Genomic DNA, 19227 nt, shown 5'->3' with positions numbered 1-19227 from the left:
TCCTTTTTCTATATCCTCTTTGAAATGTGGCTCCTAGAAAAATAAAGAGTAGAACTTCTTTGTTGAGAGGGAAGGGGAAGGTTGATGGTAGGGAATTTGAAGAGAGAAGGGAGGGTTTAGAATAACCATTTTCTTGTAATATGCAAGCAAAGTTAGTCAAGGAAAAAGAAAAGAATTTCTGTGCAGCAGTGAGTGGCCACTTGAGAGTAGATATAGATTTGTTGTGGACCTTATTGATATAATTATATAACTTAAAATAGCAAGAGTAGAAATGAGGGATGCTGATAGTATGATTAACCCCACCTATTGGAGTTGGGCAAGAGGACATGGCAAGTGATGGATTCAGGGCTAGAAAATATGGTTGAATTGGTTGACTGTAGGTTTCATACTGAAGAAAGGATCCTAACAGGTCTACAGCCTCAGAGACCATGTCATTCAACCTTGTCAAGAAAAATAGACCTAAGGAGTCTTAAATAAATCAAAGTGAGGCCAGAGAAGTGAAAAAATGGAAAGTCAAGGTGCTTATTGGAGGTTGCAGTAAGAATGAATAATTTATGTTGAGGAACAGTGAAAAGTGGAAAAAGGGCAACTATGAACAAAGATAAATTGCAAAGTTTTGTACATGGAAGTAGCACAATTATGGGTTTGGACAAGGATATGAGGTGCTTGGGTGGAGTGAAGGAATCATGAGAATTGAAGTTGAAGAACTGGGAGGCCAGAATTTTTTTTTTTTTAATTAAAGCTTTTTATTTTCAAAATATATTTAAATATGCATGGATAATTTTTCAACATTGATTCTTGCAAAATCTTGTGTTCCAAATTTTCCCGCCCTTTCCTTCCAATCCCTCCCATAGACAGAAAGTAATCCTCTATATTTTAAACATGTTAAAAATAAATGTTAAATTTAATATATGCATATATATTTATACAATTATCTTGCTGCACAAGAAAAATCAGATCAAAAAGGGAAAAAATTGAGAAAATGTAAGTGAACAATAAAAAGAGTGAAAATGCTATGTTATGGTTAACACTCAGTTCTCACAGTCCTCTCTTTGGGTGAAGATGGCTCTCTTTATCACAAGATCATTGGAACTGGCCTCAATCATCTCATTGTTGAACAGAGCCACGTCCATCAGAATTGATCATTTTATAATCTTGTTGTTGGGAGGCTAGGATTTTTGAGGATACAAAATATTTATATTGAGATCTCTGTATTCTGAAGGTAGTTTTTAGAGTGGAGGTGGTCATGAGCCAAGGACTTAATGGACTCCATGAGAAAGGAGAGAATAAGATCAGGGCCAATAGATAATCTCAAAAAGGATATAAGGAGTGTGTGTGTGTGTGTGTGTGTGTTTGTGTAAAGAAAAATCAGGAACAAAGGGTGGCTTGAGTTGGAAATGGCAGTGAGGAATGAGGAATAAATCTTCTCCAGGCTCTAGGTGTTGGGAAAGATGAGAAGAATATTAAGTGCTGGAGAGTGTGGTCAGGGATAGAGTATCTTCTGGTGAAAATGGGGATCCTTCAGTGCCAGAAGGCAGAATTTCTGGTAACTTAGAACTAAGATTAAGAGAAAATGGTTAACATGTGGGTTCTAAGAGACACAACAGATTGGGAGACACAGGGGCTAAGGATTGTGTAGAGAAATAGGATAGAGATTCTGGAGAGAAGAGGGAAAACATTTTTATTTCAACACACAGATAAAGGAAACAGGAGCTGGAAGTTTGTCTGCCATGGAATTGGGGAAAAATCATATGAAATTTGACAGGAGTTCTTGGGTCCCGTGATGTGATGACTCAGAAGGAAGATAAGCGGGTACAGTGGAAAGAATTCTGGACTTTAGCTGTATATATTTTGTAACCCTTCTCACCCCAGAGGATGTCAATTCCTTGCAAAGTCGGGACTGTTTTTCATTTTATCTTTGTATCCCTTTTACCTAGGCACAATGCCTTAAACATAAATGCTTGTTGAATTGACCCTAGTGTATCACTTATCTATCTTATCTTTGTTATCTGTTTGTTTGCCAAGCATGACATGCCCTCTTCTACAACATTAATGAAAACATTTGGGGTTAAGCATATGTGTGGGGTCACTCAACTAAAGATCTCCTTCCAAATTGATAAATTAATGGCTACTATAATACTGAGGGGGGGGGGTAAGGTGGATTTTTTTTTTTTACTACTTTGACAGGGCATTTCTAAGCAGAAGATAATGTGAAATAGCACAGAGCAGTTTGTTGGAGCCTGGGTATTTTGTAATGGAAGCACTGGATTTACATTTTTTGAGTGCATAGGTTAAAATCCTGTCTCGATTCCCTCTGTGACTTTGGACATCAGTTTTCTCATCTGTAAAATGGTGTCTGACTTAGACCCGTGTCACTTAAGAAAGACAATTTGATTTTTTCCATGTTGTACCAGAGCTATATTAGTGTTGGGGTAGTCCTGGACCTATGTTAAAAGCTGCTTCAGCCATGCTCTGTGAAAGTGTATGAAGATAAAAAGCAGGAAATGAAGCACTGAATTCAGGCAATAATCTATTTTGGTTGAAATGTAGCATTCATAAAGGGAAAATAGTATAAAGGAAGGATTGAAGACGACAGGATCCAGCCTGTGGAGCACCTTAAATGCTGGCTGAGAAGCTTGTATTTTATTCAGTAGGCAACGGAGGAGGGGGAGCTGCATGAAAGAACTGAACTTTATGAAGATTGATTTGGGTAGCTGTATGAAAGAGGGATTAAATTGAAAATAATAGCCTGGAGGCAGAGACACCATCCAGGAGACTTTTGCATTCTTCTAGATGAGGTGTGAGAACCCAAAGTGGATGATGGCCTTGTGAATGGTGAGAAAAGACTTGGCAGCTGATTGGATATGAGGTAGTGACCTCAGTAGAAAAAGGCTGAGCATGGGTGTGACCTTCTATATGAAACTTTTCCTGATCCTCCCAAATTATTATTAGTGAAATGACTTTGTATACATTTGATATATATACATCTATCTATCTATCTATCTATCTCTATCTATCTATCTATCTATCTCCCTTCAATATAATAAAACTTGAGGCAAAGACTTGTTTCTGTGTTTGTATCCTTAGTATAGCAGGCATTTAATTTATAAACATTCATTAACAATGAATTTAAACCAATGATTTTAGAAGGAAACTGGTTTAGGTAAAAGCTAAAGAGTTCTGTTTTGGACCTACTCAATTGAAGATATTAAAGAAAAAGATATCTAGCGCACAGCTGGTGTTATGGAACTGGCCTTCTGCCAAATAAATTAGAATTACATTTATAGATTTGGGAGTTATCTATGTAGAGATCATGAGTAAACCCATGGAAGAGGATGAACTTATAAAGGACAAAGTTTTGAGAGACTTGTATACAGGAAATGTGTAAGTGGTTATCACCCAGTGATAACCACCCAGGAAATATAATAGGAAAAAGATATTGACCTCCTTATGTAATGAAAATTAAGAATAATTGATGGATGAACTGGACTTATGCTCTAGGCCCCAGGGAATGTTGAGATTGGAGAAGGAAGGTCATCAGGATTTGGACAGAGTTTTAGTGACAATTTGTGGGAGGACATGGAGTACAGTCTGTAAAATGAGAAAGGTGTGACTGGGCTGTGAGCTTTGCCAAGAAAAGAATACCCTTTGAAATCATTAAGTGCTGCAGTGTAAGTTCGGGGACCTAAGAAGGCATATCTCTTCAAGGATTAAAGTACAAGTGGGTAGTGTTGGTATTTTAGTTGTTAAAAGGAGAAAAATAAATAATTTCACTAGTGCTATTTAATCCTTTTATCTCATAAATGATCAAATTATTTTCTTCTTTCAGTAGATTTGATATACTTATGGACGATTTAGATACAGTTCCTGTGTCAACAATGCCGCTTAACAAGACTAGGAAACAACTCCAGTTTCTCTCTGTAGATGATATGGAAGGTATTTTTTCTCAAAATGTTTTTAAAACCATGACATTTGTCTTATCTTCATGATTTGGTATCTTTGAAGGGTCTGAATTTTACATTATAATTCCTTGTATTTGAAAACATTTTAAACTTTAAAAATAAGTTTTAGTTAAGCTTCAAAACTTTGAATGATAATTCATATTGCTGTTCTTGCTGAGAAAATGTGAGATTGAGGAACCAGATAGTTAATGTTTAGTTAGCATTAAATTAACATTGAGAGAAAATATGGCATATGTAGTAAAATGAGAGAATGGGCTCTGAATAATGTGGATTCAAGTCCTGTCTTTAACACATACTGGCTTTGTAACCCTGGCTAAGTCACTTAACTCAGTGCCCTCACTACCTTTTAAAGAATAGAATATAAGTCACAGAGTTAACTGAACTGCATAAGTGGAATTTTCATACCAAGAAATCCCTACAACCATTAAGTCCAGTTTTGGACCCCCCAAAAATATATATATATATATATGTATTTTTCTAATTATATGTAATCTTTCCTAGTGGGGCCATTCTCTGTTCAGTTATTTCTCAGTAACTAAGTAGAATGATTTACAACTTAGAAATGAAATGTTTTTCTTCCTTTGAATATTTTAGTTTTTAAATGAAGTTTACAAGTCAGAAATTTTAAAAGTTAGCCATAGATTCTCTAGAACTATTTAGAGAAAAGGTACTCTATGAAAGAGATGTTTTTGTTGTCTCCTTCACTGCTTAAAAAAGTGTTTCCACCAAACAAGATATTTTTCTTTGAATCAGTGTTTACACATCTTTTATCTAGCTGTAAAGTTTGTGTTTTATTAAAGATTGGTTTTAAAGTAACTGTCTTTTCCTCTTGTAGAAAGTAAACATTCAAGCATTTCTACAACTGATCACCATATTAAACATAGTTCTTTTACTTCTGAACAATCCATGCCAAATGGAATGAAGAAAATACCTTTGGCCTCAAGCTTGGAAAAGAATAAGTCACCTTATGAGCCCTGTAAAACTAAATCAACATCAACATCTTATAATAATGATTTTGAATATTTGGCACATGTGAGAACCTTGAGTGAAACTGAACAGCTTTTTGATGAACTTACAAAAGAAAAACAACAGGTAAAAAGACCTTTTGAAAAAGAAAATGAAACTTTTGGTCTAGGTTTAGAGCTTCCTATGACTAAAAAATGGGATAAAAGAGATTTCAACTTAAGTTTCCAACTTTTATGGGAGGGAGAAGTGCTGTTAAGTGCTCTGCCAGAGTTTTCCCAATAGGCCTCAGTTGGAATTTGGGCCCCTCTTTTTGGTAGTTACTGTTTTTTGTAACAGGAGGGATGGAGTCACTTGAAGACAGATTAGGCAAGGGAGCAAAGATGAGGAAACAATTTATAGAATGATTTCAATTCACATTAAATTTTGGGAAGTAAATATCTTGAATCAAACTTTGTCACTAAAGTTTTTTATTAGTATTTTGTATTATATCATAACTATATTATATTATATTAATATAGTATAGTATAATATTTTTAGAATATTCATTTATGCTTTTTTGCATGTGTTCACAGATAGAAGCAGCCCTGAGTCGAATGCCCACTGCTGGAGGAAGAATGACCTTGCAAACAAGATTGAGCCAGGTGAGAGGCATTTACATCTATCTGCTCCAAGACTTTCAGACAGTTTGAATCTGTTAAAGCTTTTCTTGTAACTCATTTAGGACTTAGCTTTTCCTCACATTAGAATTCCATCAGATGCTTCTGTATAAAAAGAAAATGACTACTAAGGCCATAATGCATTTTTTGGTAAATTATCACTTTATGAGAAAAATTAGAATGCATTTTGAGTTTTTTTAGTAAGAGTTTTGTAGAATTACAAACATGTGCTGCTTTTTAAGAATATTGTTTTTAAAATTATAGTTCTCTTGTACTGAACCATTTCAGAACAAAGTTTTAAGGCATATCCCTGATTTTCTCAATTTAGTATTCACTTAAAATAGTTGCATTTTGCAACTGGAATTGTTTTATGGCTGTCATTTCACTAATTGACCAGGAGGTGGTGTATATTAAATGATTCAAAGGCATTTCTCCTGGAATCTTCTCAAAAAAGAGAAATGCTTATAATTATAGGGCTACTTTAGCTCTGTTTTGTCTTAATTATTCTGTTTTGTAATATTTTACACATTACAGCAAGAGTGTTAGTTTTTAAATTGGGGAGTGTTTCTATTAAATAATTTCCCATCCTGGTTTCATGATTTCTTATGTGATTTCCTAATCCTTTCAGAAAAGCTCCTCTTAAGCTGATCTGGGAAATCAAAATTGGCACAAATCCTGCTGGCCTGCCATCTTTCAGAATAATATCACATAAAATATTCAAGGTCCAGGAGCCTTAATTTATCTTTCCCCCCCTACCCTTCATTCTTTTTTTGTCCTGAAATATAGATTGAAGTCAATTGAATTTCAAGTAAGAGCAGATAATATAATTCTTTTTGTCTCTTAAGATAAAATTTGAAAACCTGATTTTTAGGACAGTATTTTAAGTTGATGTGGGAATATAACATTTTAATTCTCAAGACTGTAAAATAGATCTACATACATAAATCAACTTTAATAGATTTTTTTAAGTTACAAATTTCAAATTCTGGCAAAACATTTCTTGCTAATCTGCTAATAATCAAAAAATCTCAATACCCCCCCTCTCTCTTTTTCTTTATTAGGACTTTATTTTTTAAGTTAATAGCAAACATGTACATGAAACAGAAAATATCCAGTGGCATTTATTTGGTGTAATAAGTAGCTCATAATTTTAAAATGCTTACCAAAAGATTTTTTGTTTGTTTGTTTGTTTGTTTTTTACAAAACCCTATCCCACTATGGATAGGCTTTACAGGTACTATTCTTATTTTACAGATGGGGAAATTGAGACTTAAGTGACTTGACCACAATTATATTGTTAAAACCATTACTCAAAACTAGGTTTGGCCTGATGATAAACCTGATGCTCTTTTGTTGCATATTTTTATCTGTGGATCTGTATATTTCTTTCTGCCTACATAATAATTGCTCTAGCTTTTCAGTATCCTTATTCAAAATATTAGATTCTTTTTGAAAATACATAATTTCCCAAGGATGGAATTTGTTTTTATTATTCGCTTAAAAGAGGAAAATATAAGAGATCAATAAGATTTGTGCTGAACATGAAATAAAACATTGATGATTTTAATGTCTATAGTTGCTCTTTTGCAGAGTAATAATTTTATTACTATTTACAGCAATAGTACATAATATATGGTATATAATAATAATAATAATATAGTAAATAGAAAATTATATAATAGTAAATTTAAAAGCAATTTAGAAACAGTAGTTGTGCTAGTAGTTATAAAGCCATGGAATTAATTATATGCTGCTAAGAACATTTTTTCTGTATTTATTCAGGAGGCCCTTGAAGATCGTTTGGAAAGGATTAATCGAGAATTGGGTCCAATTCGCATGACACTGAAGAGATTTCATGTTTTGCACTCCTCTGCAAATCTCTGAGATTTGTAGCTATTAAATTTTGAGACATTTTTCTTTGCACTAATGTATAATTATGCACTCAGAAAATGCAAATCACTTTATACTGTTTGTAAATCCTCAAGTAGTTTTAAAATCATGCTATTTACACTTAATATTTTATACTTCAAGTAGCCAACATATATTTTAAAGATATTTTTGTTATGCTCAGGAATCTCTTAATTGTATATTTTACTATTTAAAAAAGTCTTATTTTTAAATGGTGTATGTCTCCAATTTATAAGGATAAGGAAATATAAATAGGGAAGGTTTTTGTTTTCTAAAAACAAAGTGTTATCCTTTTAAAATTAACTTTGCACACCATTTTTTATAGACATATTGTAAATATGAACTTTGGCATTTTTTTGGTGTAAGTACTCAGCAGCACCAAGCTTTTTATAGCGTCAGAACAATTTAAGTTCAATGCAAAAAAGGATTTCATGTAACATTGTGTTTAGTTTAAAATTTTTGATGCAAGTTCTATTTCCAATCCAGGTATGAGAAAATAATCAGCTACTTATCTGTTGTAGATTAGAAAATTAATAAGTAGTTTCAAAAATGAATAACATAAGAATAATCATCATTTTCCCCCTTTAAAATGTATTCTTTGTGAGGAAGTAATGAGAGGGATTTAATTCTTTATTTTGTTACATAGCAATGCTTGCAGATTATAAAGATTATTTATGACAGAGGAGAAACTTGGCCTTTGTAAATACCTAGTATTGCCATAGACTGTCCTTTGTTTTAGTGATGTTCTTAGGATTCCTTTGTTAGTGGGAGGCTTTGCTGGCTCCCTTTATTCCATTTGGAAATGTGCTCTGTGTGTGTACCACACCTGAAAATTTCTTGCCATAGCTTGAAAGGGATTAACAAAATGATTCTTATGGTGGTGATTTTTTAACCGGTCAGCTGTTAAGAGAGTGGTGGCAAGTAACAGCCCTATAGGTGATCCTGCTTCCATACAACAGGCTCTGATAAAAGCATCAGTCTTGACTGGGCCTTCACTCACAGCCATCACCCTCATTGCTTGGCACACGACAGGTCAAGTGTGTAGACAAAGCTTCGTGTCTTCCCATCTGCTCTGAGAGAGGACACCAACTGACTCTGGCAAAACCTGGCTGTCAGCAGTAGTAGCAGATAAGTGAGAGCCATTGCTGTTGGGACCTAATGATACCATTAAACTCTGCACTTTCATGAGCATCCACGTTTTAAAATTAATTTATGGTGCTACTGGAAATTTTAAGTTTTATATTTTCTTTTGCCTTTTTTTTCCTCATGTAGTTATTGATAATATATAGAGTTCTAAGCTACTGTGGAGAAATTCTGCCCTGGGATAAGAGTGTACCTATCTACTGCCATTTTTGCCTGTATCAGTGGCTTTCTTTCAGTATCCTTCCTAACCCCTGCTCTGAACAAGGTATCTGGGAGACACAAATCAGAACTCACTTCCTATCAATAGGGATCGAGTGCCTTTATTTTTATGGGTGTTTTCTTTATTCATGGTTCTTTTACCTCCTAGGATGAGATAAAGGAAAAGAAAAGATCATCTCATCATGTAAAAATCTAGTGAAAGGATTGGTCTTATTATTGATATCTCAAATCTATAATATTTTTAAAAAGATTGATCCTCTGGAAATTATAAAGCATTCATCTATCTTTTAAAGAAGAAAATTAACATAGTAGAAGAATATGGTTTTTATCTTGTCTAGTATTTATATCCTAAGTAGCCAATATTGGATTATTCCCAAAAAATCATACTAAAATTCTTCAGTAAATATACTTCATTACATTTGTCTCCAGGAAAAGAATAGTTTAGAATAATGTAATTGGTTAGATGTAATAGTTACTACTTGTTTTTATGCAACAACTACAAAAAAATGAAGATTAAAGAATATCCATCTTTGGTGACTGATTTTTTTCAGTGTGACGGTTGCCTCCAGTAACATAGATCAAACCACATCTAGATGTTCTTATATAGTACCTCCATAAATGTATCAGCGAACTCTCCACACAACCCACAGGTGCTTTCCTCTTGAGAGTCTTCATATTCTGTAATATTGGAGAAGCAGGTGGGCTAACATCTGTTAGCTCTAGCTCTTGCTACATGACTTGACCATGATTGCATTTCCTATCACAAATCTCTTTGATGAAGTCTTTTATGCTGCTGCTTGTGGATAGTGTCTCATTGTTAATATATTAATGTCAATGATACATCTATTCATTGCCTTTTGGGTAACTTGCATTTTCTAATTCATGGGATTATAGATTTAGATCTGGAAGGGACCTTTAGGTCAGTTGTCCAAAGCTGGAATTTTATAGATGAGGCAACAGAGGCCCAGAGAAATTAAATAGTTTGGCCAAGGTCACACAGGTAGTAAGTGAACCCAGGTCAGCTCTATCCAAATTTTCTTCTATTTTCAGTTCTCTTTAAAAGACTGAGAATCAGTCCTTCTGTGATCTGTCTTTTTTTCTGTGAGTGCCAATTCTACTTCCTCATGTAGCATGTTGGGAGTGGTGATGTTGGAATACTAATATGGTGGTTCCAATATTAATAGAAAAAAGAAATTGTCATAGAAATTTTTATAGATTTTATTTTTCCATTTCTTTTTTATCCCTCCTGGTTTCAACTTACATGCTTTGAGGATGATCTGACTTAACTGTTGTCATGCCATAGTATCTGCAAACTTTTTTTCCTCCATTGCTTCTTGTTCATATATGAAATATTATGGTTCATCTTATGTTTTCTGTAAACAGGTTTGCAGAGTTTTATGCTTTAAACTGCTATTGCTCTCAAACATAGCTGCCATGTTTTTTCTGCTTGATAAGGAAAACAAGAGTTATATTTTGGCCTCTTTGTGATTACTGCTTTATATCAGCCAAAATTCACAGGAAATAGTCAAACCTCATGTTGGTGTCTGTTTTATTTAATTCACATTTTTTTCTCTTGTTAGTAATCTTTTTAAATGTTGGATTGGAATTATTTTAAATTGCATATTATAGCTTCTATCTTTATTCTTATCTGTAAAAATGGTACAGTGCTTGGCACATAGTAACTGCTTATACATTAGTTAGTATTAGCTATTATTATTATATTTCAAATTTCATGTTGATTCTCTAATAAGTCAGTGGTCTTACTGCACAGACAGCTGATTTGGAAATGACGCCTACATTTGTAGTCATTTCCTGCCTTTTTAAGATATAGTCAGTTTCATTTTTATGTGTGATGTTTGGTTCTTGGCATGTCCAGTGCCTTTCAACTCTGTCTTCCTGAAGAAATTATTCCATTGCACAAACCTTTTTAGAAAAGTAGTTTTTGTTTCTTTAACCTGTGCTATATTTTCCTAAGAAAATTTTATAAGCTTAGCTCAGTTGCCTGGCAATGTAATAAGTGCTTATATGTTAGCGAGTATTACCTATTATTATTATACTTTAAATTTCATGTTAATTTCAATCATTGCTCTAATAAGTCAGTAGTCTTATTGCTCAAACAGCTGATTTGGAAATGATTTCCACATTTGGAACTAGTCATTTCCTGTCTTCTTAAAGATAGTTTAATTTTTGTGTATCTGATATTTGGGACTTTCATGTCCAGCGCCTTTCAACTTTCTCTCTTCCTTCCTGAAGAAAGTATTCCATTATACAAGGCTTCTTAGAGAGGTAGCTTTTGCTTCTTAATCCTGTGCTATATTTTCCTTAAAATGTTTTGCTTTCTTCCTTTATAAAGCATACTTTTGCATTGAAGTCGGCAAGTATTAAACTAGATGTCAGTCTGATTTGGAAGTCTTATCAGAGTTACTGTAGAACTTCTTTACCTCTTTATTCTCTCTGCAACTACTAACACATAAGTATAGTTTTCTTCATGATGTTCTTTTTGCTTATATTCATCAAGAATACTACCCATAATCAAGGAAATATCTCGTCTTTGAATGTAGGAGAAAATCCGTCTCCTCTATCTCTTTCTCCAAAATGAGCTAACGTTCCATTTTGGTGCAACTGACCTCAATTTGTGTCAATACCTACAAGATTGGTTTCCTCCAATAGTACGTGGACTTTTTCATTGGTCAGGAGTCTGACAGATTTTGTCATAGTATAAAATAGATGAGGGTCTTTTGTTATTATTGTTGGGGATTTTTTTTTTTTTTGCACCATTCTACCACCATCACTGTTGCAGTGGTAAAAGTTTATACAAGAGTGAAAGCCATTTTGTCTTTTTGATTCATGGGTTGCCATGTCCACATAATTCATCCCATAATTTCCAGAATTTCTGTACTTCAAACAGAGTCTGGATGGGCACTTGTTTCAGATATTATAGTGAGGATTTCCTTTCACACATGGGTAGATGACCACTAAAGTCATTTCTAGCTTGTAAATTCTGTGATATTTAGCTAGTTAGACATAGTTATGCATTCCATACTTGAAACTTTTCCAGAGTAGAACTTTTTTTTTTCTCTCAGATAAAGGATTTTGAGAACCCAGTGTTCTATCCATGCTATGATGGGGTGGGGAAAGAACTTTTGTGAAGATCGTGTGTATCTTGCATAAACTGGAAAACTAAAAAATCACTTTGCCAATCAATTTTTTTCTTTGCTGTTTAACTCTGCAAGAAGTTAGCATAGCAGACTTATGTAAAAACTCTGCATCCAAGTCCAGAGAGGCCCACTCTGACCTCCTTAGTTTCCCAATTCTTAGAATTGTTTATAAGTAGCTGACCTTTTGCCAGCAGCTACTTTTTTATGCAAAAATGAAAAGTTCACAAATTGTTGGTGCTATGTAGAAATCTGCCCCACCCTTATCTGGTGTCCCTAGCATGAACTTGCAATGCATTTTTTTTCCCATATAAAATAATAGTATTCTTTAGTACTATAAAACTTGTGTGCACTGATTGTATAATGTCACCAGTATACATTAGCTTTCAAAGAAAATGAATTCTAAATTCTGAATAACAAACTTTAAGAAATGTATTTGATGGTTGAAGGCTTTATAAGCTTTGCCTACACACACACACACACACACACACACACACACACACCCTTAAGACTTTCACTTTGCTGCTTTGTGCCTGGCACATAGTTGGTGCTTAATAAATGCTTGTTGATTGATTAAAAGTAACTGTAAATATCTTGAGGAGTACAGGTATAAGGTATACTACCTTGATTCTTCATGAAGTTGGTAATTTTTAGCCAATTTGAAAAAAATAACAGATGTAGGACAACTTTTCCAAAGAGTATAGCCAAAATATTTTTCAAAAATAATTTTTTAAACAAATGCCATCAAAATACACTGCTGTGAAAAATGTTATGTAGGAACATACAAGGAAATTTTTTATCCTTAAAACGATGTTTCTATCTATTCTTTTATGAGATTAAAAAGCTTTTAATATCAGCACACTAAATTATTATTTTAAAAATTATGTATATAATTTTGAGTTTAGAAAAGTGAGCTTTGCTAAAAGTTTTCATTTTCAGTAAAATTTATTTAAAATGTTTTGCCTTTTAAGTTCCTTAAATGCAACAGGAATAGAAGTCACTAAATCTTTATTTGCTGCAGGTCTTTGACAAGCTTTACAAGAAATAAAATGCAAAACTATTTACTATTTTGAGTGAATGGGGATTGTAGTCAGGCCTACCTATTCATTTGGGTGGTCATTGATTAATCATACTATAGAGAAGTTGCTAGAAAGATTTCTACCTTTTCATGACTAGTAGCCTAGCACGATTGGAGATTAAAATGTAGGAGAACTACTAGGATCTTCTATTAATATTGCTCTTGAATTTTGAATTGAATTTTTGTTATTGTTTTACCATTTGGTGTTTCGCTCAAGTCTGAGGAATCTAATCACAATTTTTGAATTTATTGAATTATATATGTTGTAATCTTTTCTGGATAAAAAGAATTGTTGTATTGTAATCTCTTGACCTTTTTGGATAAAAAGAATTTTGTTTTCATATAATTTCTTTTTTCAAGATTGAATAATGTTGAGCTGTTTATTGTTGGGCACCATCAGATCTTCAATCAATCTGAACTGGTTCCTGTGACCTTAGCCATACAGGGACAGATTTCCACAGTATTAGCAACCTGCACATTTTTGCTCACCCTGCTTCTGGCCCTGGCAAGTTTTGTGCAGAAGGCCTATCCATCATGTAACAGTTTCATCATATTAGCAAAATAGCATTGAAATGGCAGGCACTAGAAGTATGATTTATGCTGGTGATATGGTGGTTATTTTGCATGGTTCAGCTTCTGAGGTTGATTTTCTATTAGATGGTAAGTTTTATGGTAGGGGAACCACACTTTCCTTCTTCTCTATATGAACTTAGCTTTTAGAACAGTGCCTTACACATTGTAAATATTCAATAAATACTTTTAAAATAGTAGAGCATTTGGCTTGCCTATTAGGACTATTAATTGACAGTGACTAACCGCTATAAAATAGGTCTATTTTCATAGCCCTAGATAATGCCTTGGATAAATTAGAATTAACTTGCTTGAATCCAACTATTGCTATATTGTTAGTCAGAACATGGGCTACATTTTGAATGACATAGAGACCAAGAAGCTTGTTTTTTGTTACTTAAACTTTTAGATGGTTCCCTATGCTCCCAGAAAACCCTGTCTGATCCTATATGTAACTTAATGGTGAGGAGTGGACAAGGTCACTTCCCTGTTACTTGTTTTTAAAATTGAATTTAGCTCACTAAAGGTTATTCCAATTCTAATAATGTCATGTAAGTTTATCTTGGTTTGAATCTTGTATGATGAGAATTTAAAATCTTTTTTTTTTTTTTTTTTTTTTTTTTTGCCTAAGACCATAAATGATAGCGACAGCGCCTGGCCTCTGACACTTGAATTATTGAATTGATTCTTTAACTAATGAGTTTATTCCAAGTCCTTCTTAAACCTCTTCATAGTCAGCCTATATCACTCCTTGGAATATTGATAACTTGTAATATCAATGCCCATATAGTTACTGCCTGCCTCAGAAAATAGTCTTTATTTTTTCCAAAATAGTTTCTAAGTTTCAAGTGCCTCATCAGTTCTGTATTTCAGGATTTGGTGAACAAGCCCAGATTCACTGTATTCATATGCTACTATGGTTTTATAAACACTGATCCTGTAGCCTCTCAGCTGCTATTGTTGCAGAGGTTATTTTATCCAATTTTTTTATTTTCTCCTTAAGTTGAAGTCTTTTGATTATCTCAGCTGTTCTTTCCTGGACTTTTTCCCATTTTGTTGTCTTTGGGGAGTAGAAGATGAAAAATTCAATATTCTTGGTTTGGTCCATCTAGATTTTGTACTGTTAGTAGAGATAATATAATTGTTTGGCTTCTAATATGTTTCTTAATGTTACTTTGTATTTTCTACTTTTAGACCAAGGCAGCTCATTGTGCCACTGTGTTAAGCGAATTCCTACATCTCTTTCCTGATTTGTAACTCATAACTCAAAGCCTATCGCTTTATATTGTTATATATTTTTTCTGAAATAAAATGCCTTACACTTGCCCACACCAAAACTCATATGCCACTTTTCTCTCTATGCACACAGCCATCTAAGATTTTCTTGAAATTTATTCTCATTTACCTGGCATTCTCTACTCAGAAATGCTTAATGTCATGGGCCAATTTGGGGATTACCACTTTTCGTTCAGCTCACTACAGCAAATAAAAAGTTCCTTTGTGCCTTTTGAGATACCATTTTAGGTAGTACAGTCTACAGAGACAAAAAGTTACCAATCTTGAGGAAATTACATTCCATATAGAGATACAGAACATGTAACAGATAAATATGATGCATTCTGAGAAGAGAGCATTTATTGCTAGAAATAAGGAGGTGAGAAATCAGCAAAGACTTGATTGTAAGATAACTGAGCCTTTAAGGAAAACAATATAATTCTAAGAAGGAAAGATGGAGTGCTTTCTAACATGGGTTGGCCTATACAAATAGATAGAGATGATAAGACTGTTGAGGTGATAACACCAGTTATTAAGTCCAGTTTGGTTGGAATGTAAGGGTAGATAAAGAGTAGTACTATAAAATTTGAAAATATATGTTGTAAAATCTTTATATATCAAGATGAATTCATGTTTTCTCCTAGAAGTAATAAGGAGCTAGAGTATGTCTGAAGAAGGGAATGATTTGGTCTGACCCATTCTGGAAGCTATGGAGGATAGCTGGAGAGAGGAGGGAAGCATGGATACGATGTCTAGAATTGTGACTAAATAGAGGAAAAGGTTGACTTGGAAGGTGTTTATCCTCTTTATTAAAGAGGATGAAAGAGGAAGACTTAACAATGATTCATAAATTTGTTAGCTTGAATGAGTTTTGGAATGTTGATGTCCTCAGCTGAAATAGGAAACTGGTGTAGACAGGCAAAATGAGTTCCATTTTGGACTTGGGAAGTTTGAGATGTTGATTGTATCCAGAGAGAGATGACCAGGTAGTTCAGATGCATGATTGAGGGGAGAGATAAAGGGCTAATTGTATAGATTTAGGAGTCATCTATGAGGAGATGATAAAACCTTCTAGGAGAGGGAATAAGAAGAGAGCCAGACACAGAGCCCTTGGGATAGATTTTACTCAGAGCAGATGATTCTCCAAGGAGAACTGAAGGGTGAGAAAAATCAACCAAGGAAGATCAGAAGAGAAGGATAGCACAATGGATAGCTTATAATTTATAAAACTTTGTCCTTTTCCAATGTTCAGACTTCCACATTACAAAATATTTTATTACTTGCCAGATGTTTTTCAATTTGGTGTTTTTTTTTTGTTTTGTTTTTTGTTTTTTGTCCTTATGTGAAACTGATATACTGGAAGTCTGAAAAATGTAGACTATCATCTGGAAGATTGCTCTGATAAGAGAAATTAACATTTTAAAAAAGTCTGATTTCAATCCACTGGCAAAGATGAAGACAAATGCTGGGAGACCAGTACACTAAATACACAGAGTTATGACAATTGTGACATGGAATTTGGAATTAGATTGAGGCTCAAGGAGCTAGAACTGGAGTGCCATTCCCTTCATTTTAGAGAAGAGGAAAGAAAACCAGGATAGTGGACCTATTACAGGGGTAGTAAGCAGAAAAGGCCACATTAATGTCAGATTAATATGCATCAACCGGATACCCAAGAGGTCTATACAAAATGAGCTTTTTATAGTGGCAATGAGAATTTCATTGATTGGAATGCCTAACAGATTATGGTATATGAATGTAATGGAATATTATTGTGGTGTAAGGGCAGCTAGGTGGCGCAGTGGATAGTGTGCCACCTTGGAGTTAGAAGATTCATTTTCCTCAGTTAAAAATTGACCCCAGACACTTGTGTGATCCTGGACAAGCCGCTTCATCCTGTTTGCCTCAGTTTCCTCAAATGTAAAATAAATGAGCTTAAGAAGCAAGTGGCACACCAGTGAGTTTGCTAGGAAAACCCCAAATGGGGTCACAAGTGCCAAACATGCCTGAACAGGAAAGGACAAATAGGAAGAATTCCAAAAAGACCTGTCTGAACGGGAAGCAGACTTCAGTAAACAAAACATTTAAAGGCTTGAGAGCTGTGATCAAAGCAGAGATCGATGATGACTCCGGAAGACTGATGTTTGACCCGTTCTCAGCAGAAGGGTGATGGGTTCTGAGGCACACACAGCTTGGGACAAGGCCAATGTTTTTGCTTGCCTTGGTATAAAAATGGAGAAAAATCTTGGGAAAGTTTTGGGTGGGGAAGAGCAATAATTTAGCTAAGCTTTCCACTGAAAACCTGCTTAGCTCTTTCAAAGAATAAAAGCCTTTAAAAATAGCTGACCTCAAGTGATGCGATCGGAAATATTCCTCAAAGGGAGTGAAAAATGACAAAATAATGTCGAACCCAGTAAGCCAAGTTCAACTGTCTCGAGACAAGCACAAGTGGCCCTCGAAGTTTCCAAGACCCTCAAAGACACCCCACTTTCAAAGGCGCTGCAATTCTGCAGATGAACTTGTTTCTCCATTATTGGGGTCCAGAAGTTTAGTCTCGACCCTTTCTCTCTCCGGCCAAAGTGGCTGACGGTGGCCCCCTGCGGCCGGCCAGCAAGCGAGGGCGGGAGGGCAGTTCTGGGCCGATCGGAGCAGGCACAGCCCCCTGCGGGTGGGTTCTCCCCAGGCAGGCTGCCCTCCCCCCCACCCCCAGGTCCCGCTGCCGCCGCCGCCGCTCTCCCGCGTGGCCTGACGGAGGCGCAGGCCGCTCGCCTTTCCCCGCCCGCCCCGAGTGAGGGAATGCAATCCCCTCCAAGTGTAGACAGGCAGCGGCGGCAGCAGCTCCTCTGCGGCGGCGGCGGCGGCGGCGGCGGCTCTGGGCTCCCCAAGAAAGCTGTCAACGGCGCCTGTGCCCTGGGCTGGGCGCGCACCGCCTCGGTCCGAGCCCCCGCCCTCAGCCTCCAGGTAGCCCCTGAGCGCGAGCGGCAGCGCGGCACGTGCGCCCCGCGCCGCTGCAGCCCCCGGAGCGGAGCCCGAGCCCGCGCCCGAGCGGGAGCCGGAGCCGGGGGCCGGGAGCAGGCGCGGGGCGGGGGCGCACGCGGCGGCCGGCAGCCCCGGACCTCGGCGCTGCCCCGCGCCCTGCGCCCCACGCTCCGCGCCCAGGGCGGACTATGCCATTGGGAGCCGGCCGGGGCCGAGGCCAACTTGCATCCGGCAGCGGAGGGGCGGCCGTGGCCAGAGGAGGAGGAGGAGAAGGAGGTGCCCGGGAAGCCAGGAGCAGCTCTCACCGGGGCCGGGGCCGAGGCGGAGGGGCCGGCCGTGCCCGGGGGCCGCCGCGCCGAGGGGCCCCGGCCGCGCAGCCTTGAGGCGGAGGAGCAGCCAGCCCCCGGCGGGCTGGGGCAGGAGGAAGAGCTCGGGGCCGCGCCAGGCCGGAGGGGAGCGCCCTGCCCTGCCCTGCTGTGCCCCGCACCTCACGCACGCACGCAGCCCGAGGCCAGCGGAGGTGAGTGTCCTCTCGGGCACCCCGATTCCCCCATCCCCCGCCCCCAGGGGTAGGAGCAGGCGGACAGCTCTGGGCACCCCGCGACTCTTCGGGGGGAGGAAGGGGGCTTCCTTCCGCCCCTCCTGACTGGAGTCCTCCCACGCTAGTCCCAGCCCCTCTGCCCCTTCCAGAGGCGGCCGGACAGCGCTTCCTCGGGCGCGGGGGGCGCGATAGAGAGGCCCCTCTACTCCTCCCCAGGTGTGGGGGAAACTACTTCCAGGTGTTGCCCAACCCGGACCTGGCTAAGCCGAAGTAGGGAATGGGAGGGCGTCTGTGTCCTGGGATCTACTCTCCTTTCCCTTACCCACTCCCCCCACCCCCACCGCGAGGAGCCCGCCTCTGCCCCGCGACCACCCTGGGGGAGGGGAGTGGCCCCTACCCCCCCCTCCGGAGATTTTGTTCCGGGGCTGTGTGCAGCAGGCAAAGGACGAAATGTTTCGGTGTCTAGCTAGCCCTTGTAGTTGGCCGCCTTGGGCGGCCCTGGCTCTCGCCTCCTCCCCAGCCCGCATAAACACTACTACGAAACCGTTTCCCTCCCGAGCAGAAATCCGCCGCCCCCTCCCCCCCCATCGTATACTAGCTGTGCCGTAAGAGCACATCTGGATTCAAGTCTTGCTCCCTCCCCCGCTCCAGGGGCTGCGCTCCCCAGGCCGGGCTGGGTGAGTGAGTATTAAGATTTCCAGGTGTCCCCCTCCCCCCACGCCCCCAAACCCTCGGGAGCTTGGGCCGAATACTAATGTGCGAGGCAGCAATTGTA

At 37.7% G+C, this 19227-nt stretch overlaps 2 protein-coding genes across 13 annotated transcripts in view; both read left to right on the top strand.

Moving 5' to 3' along the window:
• MPHOSPH9 (M-phase phosphoprotein 9) overlaps positions 1–7495 on the top strand; it is a 44871-nt gene extending 37376 nt beyond the window's left edge. The window contains 4 exon segments of the mRNA XM_074298989.1: positions 3833–3936; positions 4798–5054; positions 5501–5569; positions 7367–7495. Coding sequence (XP_074155090.1) covers positions 3833–3936; positions 4798–5054; positions 5501–5569; positions 7367–7468 — 532 coding nt within the window. The 3' untranslated portion in view covers positions 7469–7495.
• A 10529-nt stretch (positions 7496–18024) lies between these two features.
• PITPNM2 (phosphatidylinositol transfer protein membrane associated 2) overlaps positions 18025–19227 on the top strand; it is a 266887-nt gene continuing 265684 nt past the window's right edge. For 5 of the 12 annotated variants that reach the window (XM_074298768.1, XM_074298776.1, XM_074298815.1 and 2 more), the window contains exon 1: positions 18027–18431. The gene's annotated coding sequence lies outside the window, so the exon portion shown is untranslated. Of the gene's footprint in view, positions 18432–19227 lie in introns of all 12 variants that reach the window. The other 7 variants (XM_074298857.1, XM_074298824.1, XM_074298788.1 and 4 more) reach the window with 3 other exon arrangements.

The sequence above is a fragment of the Sminthopsis crassicaudata genome, chromosome 1 (genome assembly GCF_048593235.1).
Source record: "Sminthopsis crassicaudata isolate SCR6 chromosome 1, ASM4859323v1, whole genome shotgun sequence".
Taxonomy (NCBI): Eukaryota; Metazoa; Chordata; class Mammalia; order Dasyuromorphia; family Dasyuridae; genus Sminthopsis; species Sminthopsis crassicaudata.
Note: the sequence above shows the minus strand (reverse complement) of the source record. Positions and strands in the feature narration are given on the sequence as shown.